The 21,255-nt window shown below is 42.6% G+C and overlaps 1 protein-coding gene across 3 annotated transcripts in view; it reads left to right on the forward strand.

Annotated features, from left to right (window-relative positions):
* CPEB3 (cytoplasmic polyadenylation element binding protein 3) overlaps positions 1–21,255 on the forward strand; it is a 180,263-nt gene that overhangs the window by 118,274 nt on the left and 40,734 nt on the right. For all 3 annotated transcript variants that reach the window (XM_060114405.1, XM_060114311.1, XM_060114505.1), the window contains exon 7: positions 16,778–16,896. In XM_060114405.1, the coding sequence (XP_059970388.1) occupies positions 16,778–16,896 (119 nt within the window). The remainder of the gene's footprint in view (positions 1–16,777; positions 16,897–21,255) is intronic.

Genomic DNA, 21,255 nt, shown 5'->3' on the forward strand with positions numbered 1-21,255 from the left:
GGCCGCTGAGCCTGTGCGTCCGGAGCCTGTGCTGCACAATGGGAGAGGCCACAGCAGTGAGAGGCCCGCGTACCAATACTTTCAAATAGCTATTGATAAAACTGAAGCAAAGTCTTCCTTTGTGTTTTCTGCCCTTGGTTCTTGATGATGAAAAGAAATTCAACTCTAATCAAAATATTGAGGAAGTTTCCTGAGATTGCATTCTCATGCTTTTTACTTCTGGAATAGTAGAGTTGGAGGTGTGAGTCCTGGAGAGGGAGGTTCTCCCAAATGTTAGCGCATGAACCAAATCCTGCCTTCATACAAAATAGTAATCAACATCACTATGTTTATAGTAGGTTGGGTGCAGGTAATTTGAAGCTAGTTATTGCAAGGGGATGGTAAGAGAACAAATAAATGCAGACAGAGGGCCTGGGTCCTGGTGCAAATGATCATGCATCAATCCATCTAATATTTGTTGCACATCAGGCTGTGAAAGAGTCTATACTATATGGCCTTGTGGGGGATCTGGAGAAGACACCATTCTTATTTTTGAGAAAGCCTCAGTTTTCCAGAGGAGACATGAGAACACAGCGGTGAAGCATTAAGTAATGGTAAAGAGCATGGATTCTGGAACTAGACTTGCTGGGCTACTCCACTTATTAACTGTATGGTCTTAGACATGCTGTTTAGCCTTTCTGTTCCTTAGTTTCATCATTTGTAAAAGAGGGATAATATGAGTACCTACTTCATAAGTTGTGTGATGAGGATTAAAATGGATAAATCCATGTGGAGTGCTTAAAATAGTTCCTGCATACAGGTTTTATGAGTGATGTTATTTTCATTAAAATACAGATCAACTTATGGTTAATGGCAAGTGAGTAAAAAATATTCTAGGCATCTAGAGGAGGAATAGATTACTGTGGGCTGTGCAAGACCTTGGTCTTAAAAGCTAGGCAGGAAAAGAAGAGGCAGAATAATGATAATTATTCTGGGGCTAGGATAATGATAATTAGGATGGCTGACATTTACTAAGGGCTTGTGAGCTCGGCAGTGGGTTACTATTTTCTAAGCTTAATCTAATTTAATCTTCTTTAATCTTCCTAACTCCACAAGGTAGGCACCCTTATTATTACCATTTTAAAGAGTAAGAAACAGGTGTAGAAGAGAGTAATTTGTGTATGGTCATGTGTTAAATGATGGGCCTGGGATTTGAGCCTAAACAGGCTAACCTCAGACTCCCAAGGTTCTTAGATATTGTACTATACTGTTGTCATTCGGGAATAAGAATGGCCTAGAGGTAGGTGTATTCAAGGTGGGGTTATGTGGTAGCCTCACTGCCAGGCTTAGGACTTGGGTCCAGTAACCAGTGATCAAGAGTACAGGCTCTGGGGCTTCCCTGGTGGCGCCGTGGTTGAGAGTCCACCTGCCGATGCAGGGGACACGGGTTTGTGCCCTGGTCTGGGAAGATCCCACATGCCACGGAGTGGCTAGGCCTGTGAGCCATGGCCACTGAGCCTGCGCATCCGGAGCCTGTGCTCCACAATGGGAGAGGCCGCAACAGTGAGAGGCCCGCGTACTGAAAAAAAAAAAAAAAAAAAGAGTACAGGCTCTGGAGTAAGCTGCCTGGGTTGAATTCCTGTTCCACTACTTGCCATTGCTGTATCTTTGGGCTGATTATTAATCTTCCTAAATCTCTCTCCCTCTCCCTCTCTGTCTCTTTTTTTTAATTTTTAAAAATTTATTTATTTTTATTTTTGGCTGCCTTGGGTCTTTGTTGCTGCACGCAGCCTTTCTCTAGTTGCGGCGAGCAGGGGCTACACTTATTGCGGTTCACGGGCTTCTCATTGGGTGGCTTCTCTTGTTGCAGAGCATGGGCTCTAAGCGCACGGGCTTCGGTAGTTGTGGCACTCGGGCTCAGTAGTTGTGGCTTGCGGGCTCTAGAGTGCAGGCTCAGTAGTTGTGCACGGGCTTAGTTGCTCCGCGGCATGTGAGATCTTCCCGGACCAGGGCTCGAACCCGTGTCCCCTGCACTGGCAGGAGGATTCCTAACCACTGTGCCACCAGGGGAGTCCTGTCTCTCTCTCTCTCTCTTTTTTTTTTTTTTTTTGCGGTACGCAGGCCTCTCACTGTCGCGGCCTCTCCCGCTGCGGAGCACAGGCTCCGGATGCTCAGGCTCAGCGGCCATGGCTCACGGGCCTAGCCGCTCCGCGGCATGTGGGATCTTCCCGGACAGGGGCACGAACCCGTGTCCCCTGCATCGGCAGGCGGACTCTCAACCACTGCGCCACCAGGGAAGCCCTCTCTCTTTTTTTTTCATCTACAAAGTGGAAACAATAATACCACTTCTGGGTTTATGAGGATTAAACGAGACAGTGCACATAGGATACTTTCTTAGAGCCCAGATATCATTCAATACTTTTTTTTTTCTTTTTTTTTTTTTTAAGCAAGGGAGAGGTTAGATTTAGTATTTGGTTTTGGTTTTGGTTTTTTAGCCAGGGTCAGCAAAACCGTTTAGCTGTTTTCTGTAATCAAGCTCATAAGAAATAATAAGGACCATGAACTCCTAAGATAGTAGCATTAAGGTATTAGTAGAATGAAGGGAGAAAGGGACCAGTGGTCTTACTGATAGAGTAGATCATGATGGTGATAGATTTGATGGCAGGGTTGTGCTAAAATTCCTTCCACTGAATGGGAGAATCGTGACACTATTGAATGCGAGGGAGTCAGCAGAGGGAAAACCAGTTTGGTGTAGTGTTGAAATGTTTGAAGATCTGTAGAGTTTGGTATGTCCTCACATCTTATCTGAGAGGAAATTCCTAATGGGCAGTTGGAATTGTGGCTAGGGAGTTTCAGAAAAGAGTCTGGAGCTGGAGGTACACATCTCTTGCGAGTCATCTTTATAGCATGGAGGGGAAAGAAAATGAAAAGCCATTAATAAGTAAGTTTTGTCAGGAGCCAGAAAGAAAAAGAGGACATGGCAGTGGAGATGCACGTGAGTGAAGGACTGGGGGTATGTCTGTGGCTATGGAGGTGCAAGGAAAGAAGCTTCAAGAAAGAATAGTCAGCACCATCAGATATCACAGCGTTATTGAGAAGTCCTTCATGGAATAGAGATGCCTGTGGCCCTCTTGTCAAGTACATGATCATAGTAATTGCTATTGTTATCCTAATTCTAGGCCTTAATATTTTAATGAAGTAGTAGAAGCAGAACAAAGCAATCTGGCTGCAGTGAACAAGTGTTATTTTATAAGCAGTAAGAATAATCCTGCCTCCCTAGTGGAGCCAACCATCATCAGTTTTGTTTCCCTCCAGTATTTATTCATATATATCTTTTTTTGTGGGAGTGTAATAATGGCAGAGATACAGTTTTCCATTCTCCTTCCTCCCAAGTTTCTGCTTAATTTTCATATTTTTTAAGTGGCTGCCTAACCTACTGCTGCACCATAATTTACTTGCTTGTTGGTCATGTAGGCTATTATAAATAATGCTTCTGTTAATATATCCTTTTGTGTGTGGTTTTTCTTTCATAGTATTTTCTTTAGGATAAATTTGCAGCAGAAGCTTAACCAGAGTTAAAAGAAATGAAAATCTTAATTACTCCGGATTTGATATCACATGGCTTCCCAAAGCAATTTTCTTTATGAAGTTTATGCTAATTTGGACATCTGCAGCACATTTTCCAAGTCAGATAAATGGTACATTACAGTTGTGGACTTACCTTTTTGCCTATGTGTTTGGAATATAATGGACCCCTGCAGAAGCCAGGAACCACATTGATATGAATCTTGTACATGAAACATTTAAACCTTTTCCTCTTGGGTCTCATAGGTCAAGTCCTGGGTGTTCTTTGACATCATCTTCTGTCATTCTCTGCCTTACCTTCTCTGGCCACACTGACTCCTTTGCTATTCCTTGAGGTAAACTAAGCCTTCTCAGGGGCTTAGTACTTCCTTTTGTCTAAAACCATCTTCCCCCAAATTTCTGAATGGACCACTCCTCTCTTCCCTTAGACAGACCTCTGCTCAAATGACACCTTCACAGGGAGATCTTTCTTGACTTCCTCATCTCACATAGCAGCCCCTCTACCCTCTTACTCTTTGTACCTCTTACCCTCACCTCAAAGTACCTATTTTATCACAACCTGAAAAAAATTATATGTGTTTTTCTGCTTTCCAGATTGGAATGTAAGTTTTATGAGAACAGGGTTTTTTATGTTTTGTTCACTGCTTTATACTCAGTACCTTGCATACCTGCATCAATGGCTAGCCCCCAGATGTTTGTTAAATGGATGAATTTTATCTTTGCAAATGATGAGCTCATTACTTGTAGAGTCCATCAAATTTTAGAGCTGCCCTAAAGATCGTCTCATTCTAATTCAACCTTTATTTTAACCTAAGACTCAAAGAGGTGATGTGTCTTTTCCTAGGAGCACACAGCTCTTATTAGACAGACTTGAACTGGGAAGACTAATAGTTTATACTATTTTACCTGGTGAATTACCAAGAAAATAATTTTTGTTTTGCTAGGGTGTATAATTTGTGGGAAAGGAAGATAGGTTTAAACTATATAATCTGATTAATTGTGCTGTTATTTACAGGGTTGGATTTTATATAAAAATTAGCAACTTAAGCTATATGACCCATGGTACACTTTCATAGCTATTTAAAAATGAAAGTGATCCTTGGCTTTTTCCTGAATTCTTGTATTCTGTTGGCCACACTGACATAGCGGGGGTATTTCCAAAGAGCTGGTTTAGGCTGAGGCTATAGGTCTGAGCTGCCCTTTAGCTATAGCTTAACCATGGGATTTTGCCTCTGGGGTGATACCACACCATTTCTGGACATGAGTGCACTGCTTTGTAGGGGAGTTCGTTGTCTACAAGGATCAGAGGGTTCTCTTGTGCTACTTCAAATTGGGGAAGTAGTTATGAGTGACAAGGAAAGCCCAAAAATAGGAGCTGTGACACAACCAGGTGTCATGGAGACTGTGCTAGGGGGTGGCAGGCTGCAAGGATTTGAACAGTGGGAGCTATTAATTCTTCATTGTAATGTTCCACATTATCATGACTCAGCTCTTCTCTGCATGTGTGCTCCTCTCTGTTTGTGCTTCCAGTGGGCAAATTGTTTTCATATTTCTAGTCGGAGTCCAGAAAGCGGGAATCTGATTGGTTCAGTTCATCTTTTAACCCCTTGCAGTGACATAGGCCATCCTAATGGTAGTGGCCTTAGAATCCCTGACTGCTTAATAAAAAGTAAAAAAAAGCAGGGCTTCCCTGATGGTGCAGTGGTTGAGAGTCCGCCTGCTGATGCAGGGGACACGGGTTCGTGCCCCGGTCCGGGAAGATCCCACATGCCGCAGAGTGGCTGGACCCGTGAGCCATGGCCGCTGAGCCTGCACGTCCGGAGCCTGTGCTCCGCAACGGGAGAGGCCACAACAGTGAGAGGCCCGCGTACCGCAAAAAAAAAAATAATAATAAATAAAACAAAATAAAATAAAAAATAAAAAAAGCAAATGGTTTAGTTCTGCTTCCTCGAGCATGGGGCTGGGAATGTGGCAGCTAGGAAGGTAAGTTGGGCAGGGCAAACTTTTATGATGGTAGATGTGCTTAGCGTCACCTCCCTCATTGCCTCTTGGGAGAATAGCCCATGTCCAAAGTTGCTGTTACTGGAGCTACAAAAAAAAGTGTCTACATGCCCTGAGCCTTCTACCCCCTGCCTGGTTCTGAACCAAGCAGCTGCTCCTGATATACTGCCAACAGTCTTACCTCTTGTGGTGGGGCAGGGGCCAGGGAGAGGAGCTGGCATCTCCTGGGCAGTGAGTGCAGCTACACTATACCACTGTTGGCAGAGACCTCTGGGGCAAAGGCAGGGACAGCAGCCAGCTGCAGATGTTGGACAGGCGATTGGCCACATGGCTCTGAAGCTGTGTTAAGTCGATGGTGCTGGCATCCTCAGCCCATATGGAAGCCAGCTTCAGCCCTAGCAATTCAGGTGCACAGCCAGGTGGATCAAACAGTAACAGTCATGCATATTTATGCGAGAGTGACCCATGCCTTGCGCTCTGATGATTCCCTCCCACCTTGAGTAAAGTGTGTACTTCTAAGTGGCTGTTTCTACTGGTGATCACGTATTTCCTCTACACTGGTCAGGCTGACTTGACTGCTAGTCCTTGTGACCAAGGTCATGCAGGCATGGAAGTTTATTCAATACCAGCATGGTTTGTGAACCTGGCATAAGCCGGGCCACATGGGATTCAGATTGACTTTCAGCTGACCAGCTAAGGAGATGCTGTTTGAAGAACAGGAAAGAGGACTCTACTTGAAATGGGCAAAATAGGTCATTGTGAAGCTGCAGTGGGCTGGATTCACAGCATCTCTTTCCTTTTTCCTTCAGTTTGTCTAAATCTGGCTTTGGAAAGGAAAGTTTTCAAATTTCACATTTTTTTCCCTTGTAGCGTAACTTGGATGAAAATAAGTCAGTGTTGTTTTAGGCCCAGATTCCAAGTTTTTTCACCTTCTGAGTTATATAAACTGATCGAGTTGGGAACCTAATGGAGTTTTAGAGTGTACGTAACCTTTTGCAGTTTGTAAGCTTTTGAGTAATACTTGGCCTTTTTTTTGTTTTTTAAATGCAGGTCCTGGCTTATAGTACTCATACTCTTTGGTGAATTATAAATCCTATATTTTAATATTTGACTGATTGAAGTTTTTGTTCTCCGGATGGATTTTCTCATAAAAATATGGAAACTGTATTGCAGAGCAGCAAGAGTGGACTTTTTGTTCTGTTTTGTCCTGTTTTGAACAGATGGAGCAGCATTCTATTGTTGCTTTAAAACGCTTAGCACACCCTCAGTTTAAACTGTTCTATTAAACATTTCTCTCTTTTGCGTTATATTAAAGAGGAACTGTTAGAGTTAGTGTTTGATTTCAAAGCATTAATAGTTTGAGGGACTGTATAAAACGGAACGGGCAGAAGGAATGTACAGGCCACAGGACAAAGCTGAGCAGCCACTTAAATAACATAGACATCTTATACTGTGTCACAGCAGTACTTGTTGTGCTATCCCCAGCCAGAGGTACTGGAAATGGAGGGATGCTTGTTTAGTTCAGAGAAGCCAAAACCACCCCCGATGAGAACTTTTTTTTTTTTTTTTTTTTTTTTGTGGTATGTGGGCCTCTCACTGTTGTGGCCTCTCCCACTGGGGAGCACAGGCTCCGGATGCACAGGCTCAGCGGCCATGGCTCACGGGCCCAGCCGCTCCGCGGCATGTGGGATCTTCCCGGACCAGGGCACGAACCCATGTCCCCTGCATCGGCAGGCGGACTCTCAACCACTGAACCACCAGGGAAGCCCGAGAACTTTCTTTTGAAGAGAGTAAAATTCAGGAACTGAAATGCCAGCTGCAAATTTGGTAGGCTGAGGCAGAGAGAATGTTTTAGAAGAGGGCGTAGCTTGGGGCAGGACTTGCTGACAGGAATTGGATAGGGCTAAGGCCATGAGCAAGTGAGACCAAGAGAGGATGTATCATTTGAAAGAGTTCAGAATGGGAAGCTGACTGAGAGGATCTGGTGAAACATTTTGAAAGCTGAGAGCAAAGACTTGGGTTGTCTTTCAAAATAGAACGGGATAGCCTTCATCTTGAGAAGGCGAAATGGTGATGCCAAGAAAACCCATTGGCAGCAGCATTAAGAACTCATCAGAGGAGCATTAAAGAGCAAGGAGGAGAAATTAGATTGTCAGAGTTCAGGCAATCTACAAGCAGGGCTGGACTAAAGCTTCATCTTCAGGGAAGCGTCTACTGGGTTAAAATGTAGAATTTGCCAATTGTCTGATGCTGCATGAGGCAGAACAACAAGCAGGGGGGCAAGAACTAGATATTTGTGGACTCAGACATGGGTGCCAGCAGTTACCAGCTAGATGACCTTAAGCAAGTTATTTAATCCCTGGACCTCAGTTTACTCATCTGAGTTAATACTGCTCATTGTTATTGAAAGGATTATGTGAGGCAGTGTACATGCACCAGCACTTAGGCTTCATAGAGGTTAAATAATATTAGTGTCCTTCCCCCTGATGAAAATACGTTGTTCAGTAAAAATAAAACTGCCCAACTAGTTTGACCAGTTCCTTCCCACACCCCCAGTCTGATCTCAGTTTTCTTGGTCAGGTGCTTGTTAGAACTGACTGTGACTAGAACTGACAGATTTGGCAGACTTCACAAGGACCTCTTTATATAGGGAATGTGTGGTTACGTAAACAGAGCAGACTTTAAGCCCAAATGCCCCAGGTCACTGCCCTGGACTGCAGGACTTTACTAAAAACACAGGAAGTAGACTGCCAGTTTTCAACTCTGGGGTGGTTCTACCCATCAGACTTGTTTTCTTGTCCATTCTCACCTTTCCCCACCCCTGCCTGCCAAGCAACAAGCCCACCAAGAAACAGTCACTAGTGTAATAGAAAACACGAAACAGGCTTGAGCCAGAATGTTTGAGCCTCAGCTCTCTGTAGTAAATACAGTCAAAGAAATATGTTTGGTTCTGAATCCAAGGGGAATGTTTAGGCATCCAAGGACAGTACCTGCTGAGCCATCTCTACATCTTAATTAGGCTAAATCCTTCCCTTGGAATGTCCTTATCCAATTTTTCACCTAAGATCTGGCTCCTGTGCCACCACCGACAGAAAGTCTTCCCTGATTTCTCTATCCATGTCTTCTTCACTGAAAGATCTGTCTTCCTTCTATGAAATCCAACTTTTACAAATACGTTTAGAAAATACTTCTAAGGGTCCTGAATGCATTGTTCCTAAATTAGAGTTCTCTTTATACTTATTCTTCATGACCTTCATGTACTGGTTTATAAATTTCTTGAGAACAAGGACTTGCTCATGTCAGAATTCCCCTGCATTGCCTAGGGTGCATAGTAAGTGTTCAATCAGTCTTGGAGACCGGAGGTTCTCATCCAAGAGGAGAATGAATAAGGAATCCAGTTCAGAGACTTACTGTGTTCTCCAGGCAGCAGACGGGGTTGATGAGCTGCTTCATCTCTTCCCAGCTGGTACCCCCAATCCTATACTCTTAACTAATGCACTCTACTCACTGTTTTCCAAATAAGCCCATCTTTGGCCCTTTGAAGCCTTGGCCTGTGCTGTTTCATGAACTTGGATTGCCCTTGCTTCCTAGAAAAGCAGTTGTCCTCCAGCCCAGATGTGGCCTTTACTGTATGACTTTCCCTGATGTTTGGGCACCTCTGCTCCATTTGTCTCTCACCAGTGTTTTATAGGCTATAACCCCAACTAGCACTTTTCTTGTTGTTTCTTAGTCACGTATTTACAGGCTGAGTTTTTCCAGGGCAGGGTTCTTTCTTGACTTATTCATCTTTGTATCTTCAGTGCCTAGTATCCTGCCTTGTACCTCCTAAACATTTTTTGGTTCTATTCAATTGAATCCAAAGGCAAAGACTCCTGAGGCAAACCAGGTTAAATCCTCTGACCTGAAAGCCAAGGTCAGGGAGAATGTTTGGAACAGGCTTCCTGTGCCAAAAATGTCTGAACTCATTCAGCTCTGGCTGGAGAGGTGCCCTTCAGGTCTCTCTAGGAAGGTCACAGGAAATCAGGGAGCCTGGATTCTGTGCAAGGAGCAATCTCTCTCTCTGTCCAGACCTTGGATCCTTCCTTCTGGGGCTGACCTCCTGTCATCAGAAACCAGTCCTCCCTTGTCAGTCACCATTTTATGAATGTAGCCATAGCTCAGGGCACAGCTGTACAAGTTGGAATTGTTTTTCCATTGTAGTTGCTACTTAAAACATATAAATCACTAGGAGCATTAGTTGATTTTAAGAACTATTAGGTGTTTCAGAAGACCACACACCTCTTTCAAGAATAAGAGAGTATATTACCCTCTTCTCCAGAGAGACCTGTGGTTTCTATTTTTTTCCACAAATTTTTCTTTTGAAAAATTTCAAAATGTACAGAAAAGTTGTAAGAATAGTACAGTGAATGCCTATACTGCCTTCCTCTAGGTTTACCAGTTGTTAGCATTTTGCCACATTTGCTTTCTGTTGTTTTTTTTTGGTCAGTATGTGTATATATACATACATATTTTTTGATGAGTCGTTTGAGAGTAAGTTGTAGACATTAAGACCCTTCACTCTTAAATGATTCACCATATGTCTTCTGAGAACAAGAAGTATCCAGATTATTCTAGTAATGTCCTTTAGAGCTTTTTTTTTTTTTAAATCCAAGATCCAGTCAAAGTCTAGCCATACATTTAGTTGTCATGTCTCTTTAGTCTCCTTTACTTTAGATACTTTCCTAGGCATTTTGTCTTTTGTATCATTTGAAGAGTTCCTGCCGGATGCTTTATAGACTGTCACTTAATTTGGAATGATAGGTTTGTTTCCTCATAATGAGATTCAGGGGAAACACTCTTAGCAGATGACGCACTGCACCAAGAAGGACATGATACGAGAGGCACATGATGTCAGTTTGCCCTGTTGTTGGTGATGCTCAGTGTGATCATTTGGTTATGGTGCTGTCTGCCAGATTTCTCCACTGTGAAAGTACCTTTTTCTCCCTTCGCAAATACTTATTCATCTTCAAAGTGATACCTTAAGATAGCATGAGTATCTTATATCCCCTCTCAGATTTACCCAATGATTTTAGCATCCATTGAAGATACTTGCTTAAGCTGATGATTACTGTGATGATGATGTTCATTTTATTAAAGTCTAATTTAGTGAGATCTGCTCTTTAACTCCCTCAAGAGCCTTCATTCTAAATATACAACTTAAAAATACATTGAAAACAATAAGCATCTTTACTAAATATGATAATTCGATTGACCTAAATAAACTAAAACTAAACTTCTGATTATTTTGAAATTCATCATTTCAGCTCTTCTTAATATAGTTGTGTTTTTTTTTTTGAGCTGAGATTATTTGGTTTTATAGCTCTTCTTAATATAGTTTTTGTGGGCTTTAGAGCAAATATATCTGCATAGACCTTAAATTGTAGTACTAAAGCACAGGTGACCACTTCATGCCACTAAACCACTGTCAAATGATCACTGTCACAAAAGTGACAATAAATAATAAATAGGCAAGTACTTATTTGCTAGTGATATTGAAAACTTTATCTCATCATTTTTAGGTAAGACAGTATAAGTTAGTGGATAAAGAATGAGGGCTCTGGAAGCTGACCTAAATTTCAATCCCAAATTTAATCTCTAGGTTTTAATCTGAGGTATCCCTTAACCTCTCAGAGCTTCAGTTTCCTCATCTGTAAAATGGTAATAATAACAACTGTATTTACCTCATAGAATTACTGTGAGGTAAAGTGTTTATTATTGGCAAAGTGTGTCGCACATTGTAAGCACTTAGTAACTGGTGTTTGTGGTGGTGAAGTTGGTGGTGACTGTTATTTGTACTAGGGATCAAGTACAAAAAAAATTATAACATGAAAAATTAAGTATTTAAGAGCTCAGGAAGCTTTGTTTTTGAAAGGTAGCCAAGAACATTTTGGAGGTTGTTATACTCAATGTGTTTTGGGTATTAAGAGGAAAAAAAAATCTTTAATTAAATTTATCCTTCAAAAACTTGGCCAAATACAATGGAATTATCCCAGTTAAGTCCCCTCTCTGACTCCATACCTCTTTACCCCAGAGAAGTGCGTTGGTCAGTTCAGGCTTGTCCAAAAATCCCTCACTGTTCCGCCCTTCCTTCCCAACCTATTTGTCACCAGTGGGAAAGCAAGCAGCTTCCTGCCACCCATTCTGCCCATAACCCAGGGTGGTGATGGTGACCATGCCAAGAGTTCCTACTGCTTCCCCAGAGCCCCTGTTTCCACCTACAGACTGGCTCTGAGTTGAGGGCCTCCCATAGCTCACCACACTTCTTAGGTACTTGGGTAAGAAGGTCACCATTTCTGAAACTTGAGTTTTATAATCCTGTTATCTCTTGGCTGGCTCAGAGGGCAAGGGAAAACAGAGGGAGTTTATAATTTTGGGGCCAAGTTTTTTTTAAACTAACAGAAGAACCTGCCATCATAGTGACAGTTTGAGGAGCTTGATTTATAGGTATAATAGGCTTTTATTTAAAGAATGTATGAAAATCAGCAAATAGTACCACATCGGATGATTCTCTCTCCTGATAGAACTTGATAATGATATATGAAAGCCAATATTGTCACTTTATTGATTGTTTACAGTAATATTTATTTAGCCTGTCATTCAAAAAACTGTCTTCCTTTAGTATCTAGATTACTTCCCTTTATTCACCAAATGCTTGCAAATGCAAAGAAGAAAGTATCTCATTCATCTGAACTCTAATTTTTATAATGAGACCATATGCAAAACAATTTAATTTTACATTCTCACAAAAATAACTGAAAATGCAGTAAAAGAAAAATTGACACTTGCACAATATCCTAGTTTTCAAAGCACCTTACATATATCATCTCACAGCCTTCATCTCTGTAGGACAATCTTCATTTTACAGATAAAAGAGCCAAGACCCAGAAACTTTTTTTTTAAATTTTTATTGGAGTAGAGTTGACTTACAATGTTGTGTTGGTTTCTGCTCTACAGAAAAGTGAATCCGTTATACGTATACAGGTATCCACTCCTCTTTACATTCTTTTCCCATGTAGGCCATTAATTCTCAGAAACTTTAACATTCAAGTCCATGATTCCACCACTTACTGGGTGATAGAACAATCACCATCAAACAAGTCGCTTAATCCCTCTTGAAGTTTCTTTAACTATAAAACAGAATTTAAAATAGTGACTATCTCAGAGTGTGTGTGAAGATGAAACGAGCTAATATCCATAAGGCACTTAGAAACAGTGCCTGGTGCATAGTAGATGCTCAATAAGTGTTAGCTATTAGCTGTTATTACTACACAGCCAATAAGTGTTAGGACTAGGACCCAAATCCAGGCATTTTGACTCCTAGTCCAGAACTCTTTCTGTAGGACCATGTGGAATTTGCCTTTTAGTAAATCATTGATTTTTTTTTTTTTTTTTTTTTTTTGCGGTACGCGGGCCTCTCACCGTTGTGGCCTCTCCCATTGCGGAGCACAGGCTCCGGACGCGCAGGCTCAGTGGCCATGGCTCACGGGCCCAGCTGCTCCGCGGCATGGGGGATCTTCCCGAACCGGGGCACAAACCCGTGTCCCCTGCATCGGCAGGCGGACTCTCAACCACTGCGCCACCAAGGAAGCCCTAAATCATTGATTTAATGTCCATCTCACAGTGACCTTGTTATTCTTTTTTTTTTCGCGGTACGCGGGCCTCTCACTGTTGTGGCCTCTCCCGTTGCAGAGCACAGGCTCTGGACGCGCAGGCTCAGCGGCCATGGCTCACAGGCCTAGCCACTCCGCGGCATGTGGGATCTTCCCGTACCAGGGCACGAACCCGTGTCCCTAGCATCGGCAGGCAGACTCTCAACCACTGCGCCACCAGGGAAGCCCAGACCTTGTTATTCTTGAAGGGATCTTTCTCTACTTTGTTTACTTTGACCTCGAATTTCTGAAGATCAAAAGGGAAATGTGTTTGAAGTTTTCTTCCTTCCTGATTTTTTTTTAATCCTCTGATTTCTGTTGTTGTCTGGGTTTGGTTGACCTTGAGCTATCAGAAGGTGTTTTAGTAGGTGGACTTATCATGAAGTTGTTTTCATGGGTGTGTTGGGGTCTCTGGTGAATTTTGTTTTGGTTGAAAGGCCTGAGGTAGGAGGCAGGGTTGAAGGAAATGGTTGGACTTGAGTTACACCCCTTATCTGTGGTGCTAAGAGAATGTTGTTACTGAGAGTAGCAGCTTGCTGATCAGGGAGGAGAGATGATTTGTTGTAAAAGAGCCATTCTGAAGAAATTGGCCCATTCCCTGGGAAAGGGAAAGAAGTTGTAGATATTTTTCTTGGTAATAATCTTTGTAGCAGGCTTTTACTTGTGACTCCGCCAGTGTGGTCATTTATGGCTGTGAGACAGGCCTGAGTGAAAAATCTGTGTGATTTTGTGGCAGCTACTCAGCTGCTATGGGGAGACACCCTCCCTTTCCTCTGATGCCCAAGTTGAACACAGTGTGGGATTTGATGTGGAACATTGTAAGAGCTGGGCAGCAATGTGCAGGAAAGGTGCAGCCAGCTCAGTGGCCTTGCAGAGGGAAGGAGCTAGAGAGAACCCCAGCTCACTGAGCTGCCCCGTCCCCAGGCCTTTTTGATGTGCCTGCGCATACTGTACACAGACAGGGTCCTCTCCAAGAACAAGATATTCAGCATGCCTCTGAGGACCTTTGTGGAAGATTTGCACCAAGATTTAACTTGGTGAGGCAGGAGGTTTGAGAGGACATGCTGAGACCTCCTCTTTGTGATCTTTGCATTTTTTAACCCACTGACCTCTAATATTCTCTTTGGCAAGTGTAATTAATGTTCTCACATTAAATGAAAACATTGAACTTTTAATAGATTCGCTGGGGCTTGATAATCATTTGATACTATTTCGAAAAGAGAGAGGGTATGAAGAAATGATGTATTATCCTTTCTAGTTTTGCAGTTAAGTTTTATTGTTCTTGCCGGGCCATCTGCTGAATCCTTTGACCCATCTAGCCTGGGAGCAAAGCCCAGAAAACAGCTTTGGGTCCTGCCATGTAGGCAGCCTCCATCTTGTAGCTCTGTACCCATTCCTGGGGGCTTGGTGCTTTCCTCTGTGTATTGGCTTCTGCCTTTTGCATTGGCCACTCCTGGTGTGCTGCATAATGGTTGATCTTTTTCCTACTCTGTTTGCTTGGATGCTCTGTATAGTAGACGAGGAGCTGGGGAAAAGGATAAAGAGTACCCATTATTCACTGTCCACTGCCACTGTCATCACGTGCTGCCCAGGACTCCAGAGAGCTTTGCTTCTAGGCCAGTTGATTAGCATCTTTGTTTGATGTGTGAGAAGCTTCTGAACACGGGGGTTCTTATCCTTCTTCACCACTTACATCTTTCCGGCACACAGTGCGCCAGAGGAGAGCCTTATTGGTGATGGTTTCCTTTGAGGTCAGTAGCAGGACTGGGAGTGGAGGTGACAGCTGAGAGACTTAGCAAAGCTGAAGGGATTGTAGAGAGGTTGAACAGCTGAATACTCAGGTTTAGACTAGCTCATCATGGGCCTTTGCTCAGCTGCCATTCGTGAATGCCAGTGTGGCAGCAAGTGCCACAGTTGGCCCCTTGAACATCTATTGTCCTCTTTGACGTCTTTGCTGATTCTCTCAAGTCAGATTCCTTGCTTGTCTGGGCTCCCATAGTACTTTTTTATTTTATTTTATTTTTTTGCGGTACGCGGGCCTCTCACTGTTGTGGCCTCTCCTGTTGCGGAGCACAGGCTCCGGACGTGCAGGCTCAGCGGCCATAGCTCACGGGCCTAGCCGCTCCGCGGCATGTGGGATCTTCCTGGACCGGGGCACGAACCCATGTCCCCTGCATCGGCAGGCGGACTCTCAACCACTGCGCCACCAGGGAAGCCCACCACAGTACTTTTTATTTCCGTTTATCTCCCTCAGCTTTGTAGCAAGAAGCTAATTGTCTAAAAGCCTGTTTCTTCTATCATATAAGTCTCTGGACAGCTGGAACCTAGTCTTGTTCATCTCAATTTTCCTCATAATCCATAGATTGTGTCTCGTTTGTAACAGTTGCTCGGTAAATCTTACTGAATTGAACTGAACAAAGCTGGCTGTGTCCATGGACATCCTGCAGCTCATGTCCACCTTCACAGATCATATATTTAGCCATGAGACAGGAGAATATCCTTGAAGAAACAGAGCATCACCATCAGATATAACATATAAAGACATATTAGCCTATTGTTGAGCTTTTTTTTTTGACAACTTTTGTTGAGATATAATTCACAGTTCACCTATTTAAAATGTACGGTTCAGGGCCTCCCTTGTGGCGCAAGTGGTTGAGAGTCTGCCTGCCGATGCAGGGGATACGGGTTCGTGCCCCGGTCTGGGAGGATCCCATATGCCGCGGAGCGGCTGGGCCCGTGAGCCATGGCCGCTGAGCCTGCGCGTCCGGAGCCTGCGTGTCCGGAGCCTGTGCTCCGCAACGGGGGAGGCCACAACAGTGAGAGGCCCGCATACCGCAAAAAAAAAAAAAAAAAAAAAATGTACGGTTCAGTGGTTTCCAGTATGTTCACAGTTATGCAGTCACCACCACAGTCAATTATAGAAGATTTTCTTCATCCCCAAAAGAAACACTGTACCTGTTCCCTCCACTCCCCTAGCCCTAGGCAACGACTAATCTATTTTTTGTCTCTCTAGATTTGCCTATTCTGGACATTCCATATAATATGCGGTATTGTGTGCCTGGCTCCTTTCAGTTAGCATAATGTTTTCAGGGTACATCCATGTTGCAGCATGTGTCAAGCCTAGAGCTTGGTGGAAGTTGGAGAGCAGGTGATGCTTGTTTCCTGAGCAGTTGTGGCTCAGGCCATTGGTGAATCTGCCTGCTCTCATTAAAGATGACCAAACCTATTTAATGGAAATTCCACAGATGTGTTCTGAACTTGCTCCCATGAGTAATTATGGAAATTAATCAAAGTAAAGTCTATGAGTACCTAATACAGTGCCTGTAATACCCAATACAAGGTAAAGTCTATGGGTACCTAACACATGAGGGTCTCAATGACTCTTACTTCCCTGTGTCCCACTTCAGGTTCTTAGATTTTAGTAAGAATTTGCCAAAGTGAAACAATAGGTAAATTTTTAATTGGTACTTTGGGTTTAGTTTACTGATTCCTCCCCCCACCCTTTTGTTTTTGTTCTCCCCAAGGCTATGCCTTTCTGCTGTTCCAGGAGGAGAGCTCAGTACAAGCTTTGATAGATGCCTGCCTAGAGGAAGACGGGAAACTGTACCTGTGCGTGTCAAGCCCCACCATCAAGGATAAACCGGTGAGTAATATGCAGCCCCCTGTTGCTTTTCCAGAGCACGTATGCAATTGGAATAGCTGATCGCCTTTTCCTTGTCATGGGAATGCTGAAACTAGGATCCTCTTACCCGGGGTGACCTTGCTATGCAGTAGCGCTGGACTGCTATTGATGGGAAGCTAATAACAAATTACTCAGTATTTTGCTTTATACCTTTGGGACCACATGTAAACAAATGTGCCCTTGTCTTTCACTTTACGGTTCTTTTATGCTAATTCCTATTCAGAAACTCTGAATTGAAGTAAATAATGCTCTTAGTGGTTTTGGCAGCTGGTTTCTGTCATTATTGCAGATCAAGGGCAGGAGTAATTTATTTATTTTTTCAAAAAAGATCATAATCATCAATGTTTGTATGTGTTTGAATGCAAGGCATTGTGCTGGGTGGTACCCACAGCTGGCTAAATAGCGCCTTCTGGGCCAGGAGCTTATAATCTAAAATGGAATAACTTCAAATAGGGCAGCGGAGGGGAAGGATAGAGAACATGGACCCAAAATCATAAATAATGTACACTTCTATGGAATTTGTGGTTCAATTTGTGGTTTCTGAGCCAAAGAGTGTAAGTCACTAGGTAACAGAGGAAGACCGCTTCCTTTCTTCTGGCAGAGGGGCTATCAGTGGAGAAGGGGCAAGACTGTTTAGAGCAGAAGAAAAAACTTGGTTAACATGGCAGAAGTAAAAATCCTTAGGAGGTTGGGAGGGGGGTGAGTTTGTGTGTCAAGACTTGGTGCTAGGAGTGGGAAATAGAGTAAAAAATAGTGGTGTGGACTAAGGAACCAAGGCAGGTATCTGTCATGGGGCCTAAAGCATCCCCTTACACCAGAGGTGTTGGACTTGGTTGACAGCCAGGTTTATTCTCAGAAATGTGTATGGGGAAAGACTTGTGGTCAGATGTAAAGTTCCCAGTTTGAGTCTTGACTCTAGCATTTAAATATCTACTTGACTCTGAATAAGTCACATAATCCTTGCTGCAACTTGGCTTCCTCACCTATAAAATGAGAAGAAAAATGGTTCCTCTCTGGGATGTTGAGAGGCTCAGATAAGAACAAAATGAATGTGAAAGCGTTTGGTGAGGTCGGGTACTTGCACAAGTGGTGCTATTAGTTCTACATAGTGCTAGAGGATTCAGGAGAGCAGGGTTAGAGCTTATCTACCTAGTAACATCTTTTGAAAAGAATGGTGACATCTAGAACAGGGTTTACAATTGGTTGCAAAAAAATGATGCTGAGACTTGGCCACCCATAAGTGGGAGATTACAGTATGTAAAGCAGAAGAGGGAATTACTAAAGAATGGGGATCCTGAGTCATGGTACAGTAATTGATGCAGAGGAAGAGGCAAGGATTTTAGCAAGTTTGAAAGTGTCACTATAATTTTTCAATATCTGGGGCTATTGCCCAATTTTTATAACAACAGTTAACAGCATTGGATAGGGTAGCTATACAGGTAGCTGTATAGGAAAACAGTAGAAAATAGCAGGCTAGGAAAAAGAGTAAGGAGGCTTTGTTAACTTTCATTTTAATTTAAACAGTGTAGAGAGGCTGTTGTATTAAGAGGGAGACATGGGGACTGACTAGAATGGGAGTGTGCAGTCTTTCCTCTGAAAAAGTAATAAGAAAGCTGCAATAACTTTTAAATCTCTCTGGAGTAACATGAAATTAGACAGACTGAGCCCAGTTTGGCAGGGTCAGATGTCAGAGGAAAATGGTCAACCTCCAGAGAGTCTCTGCCACTGACACATCAGTGGGAGTGGGAGTGAGCTCAGAAGGGTTAAGGTGGGGTTGGTCATGCACTGTAGGAGAGGATTTGAAATATGTTCGTATCTGTAAAACGACAGAGGGGTAGAGGTACCTACTGAGATAGTTACACCCAGAGTAGATTAAGAAGCTGTTGAATTGAGGGGAGGAGTCTGGAGGTGAGCAGATGGGGCTTGTGTACCTTGGAAGGGCCATGTCACTGGCTATGTGGGAGGAGGTAGGTCATATGTTCTGTCAGGGCAGGCTCACACCAGGGCTGGACGTCTTGTGAGAGGGGATGAGCAGTGGTGGTTGCAGGCAGAGGTAGTATGGAGGCAACACCATTACTGTTGGGTGTTTTCACTCCAAACATGTGTATTACCCTTGGCTTGAAGGACTTTTGAAATTAATTAGTGTAATTATCTGTTTCCGAAATGTTTATAGGGAAACTAACTTTCATTGTTTGTGTTTCTACAAATTTCTGCCTTATTGCAGTTTCCATTTTCTGAGCTCAAGTGAAGCAGTTTTATTGGAGCTTGGTGAATTCTGAATGGTGGCTGCTGATCACGTATTTCTTTGACCCAGGCATACTCAGAATTTCCAGCATAAACAATTTAAATAAAACTTAGGATGGGAAACATAGAAGTCCCCAAATACCTGTAATTTTAATGAACTGGATCCCATTTTGGGTTCTGGCTCTTTTGGCTCCATTTTTGAAACCTCTTTCTTGGCTTCAGCTCCACATCTTCCACTCCCAGCCTCATTTGGTCACACTTCCCTACCAGGTTTCGGTACATTCCACCTCATTTTGGATGCTCCCAAAGACAGTGAGAGCTGGCTTGAACCTTTGGGAGTAAATGAGGACCTGGGCAATAGCTCAAGGTAAAGTCAGCCTCTAGAGCTCATTCACCAAACCTTCTGAGCTGTGGCTCTTTCTGGCTTTTTCTACTTCTTAGCTTGGCTACCTTTCAGGATCTTAGTGCACTCATTCTGTTGTTTAGTTCTCTCCAATCCTCCCTGAATTTCTCCTTGGAAATATACACCATGTTCTAAAGTGACCTCACAGATTTTCTGTCCTTTGCCCTCTCCCTTTCCCCCAAATCAACCCCCCCACTCCCTTTGTGTGGATTAGGTTAATCACATGGTTTTCCTAACACAGCGCCTGTAGAAAGGTTCCCTCTCACTTATCCTTTCTAAGATCATGTTTGTTTTTTAACTCAAATGAATCCATACTTAGTGGATTTCAGGTAGTTATATTTTTGGTCAGTGATTACCTTTCATTAGATGACTCCACTCAGACTATTCTATATATAGGTCTGATCCTGAAAGATGGCAAAAGAAACTGTATTTATAGCTTGATTAATTGACCCCTCAGTCTTTTTTTATATATATAATTTTTATTGGCATATAGTTGATTTACAGTGTTGTATTGGTTTCAGATGTACAACAAAGTGAATCAGTTATACATATACATATATCTACTCTTTTTTAGATTCTTTTCCCATATAGGCCATTACAGGGTATTGAGTAGAGGACCCCTCAGTCTTAAAGAATGAAAGACAAATTGGCAAGAGTAGGAGTAATTGCAAAGCCTCTAGATCTGTGATTTTTTTTACCCCTCCTCCAGCAAGAGGAGTTCCATAGCTCACATGTCCCAGGCATCCCAGAGGATAGCTGTGTTCTTGTCCATGCTTCCAGTAAAGCAGGCAGCCATTGTGACAGTGGTCCCTCCTGTTAAGGGAACTCTGCTTTTCGAATGTAGAAATAGGCTGAACCTGAAGGTTCAAGACAGGAGACTGATAGATGAGGAAACCTAAGAGGGTCTAACAGATTGAGGGGCTGAAAAGAGTAACCTTGAAAAGGAGGTGAGGAAGGAGATGTTATGATTCTTAACTTCTAGAACACTTTGGCCAGAGATGTGGGATAGCAAACACCTTGAAAGGAGTTATCAGAAAAGTTTCCTAATTTTTCCTCCTTACAATTTATAGCACAATCACAATTTATAAATATTCTAAAACATGACAGATTGACTTTGCTATATATTTTAAAACTGTCTTACCAAACTGAAGTGTCTTATGTAAGATGAATTCTTTAGATTATTGCTCAGGTCATCCACTTAAAACTAGAAAGACAAAAATTTAAAAAAATGGTGGAAAAAAAAAAAGGAAGCTGGAAATAGAGGCTGGTTTAATTATTTAATTTTTAAATCTGTCTAATCTGTCTGTCATTCCAGTGTCTCCTACCCCCATTTATATATCAGAGGAATCTCTAGCATTTTTCATCACTTTTTTTAGTTACAAAAATAGGCCGGATCATTTTGCCTAGGATTTAAGCTGTCTCCAGCCCACATACAGCTTTTAAAAATGCTGTGCCTTCCTTTCTTCCTTCAAACCACATTTGAGTGCCTACTATGGGCAAAGCTTTAGTATTGGTTACTATGATTCAGAACTTATTTTGAATCAGACATAAAGTCCTGTGTTCAAAAACAATAATATAATGAATAGATAAAACAAGTGTATAAATAGAAAATCTGTAGAGCCTGGTGCATAAGAGGTTCTCAAATATTTGTCAAATTAAGAAAAATAACAAAT

This window comes from Mesoplodon densirostris, chromosome 1, assembly GCF_025265405.1.
Source record: "Mesoplodon densirostris isolate mMesDen1 chromosome 1, mMesDen1 primary haplotype, whole genome shotgun sequence".
In the NCBI taxonomy this organism is placed as follows: Eukaryota; Metazoa; Chordata; class Mammalia; order Artiodactyla; family Ziphiidae; genus Mesoplodon; species Mesoplodon densirostris.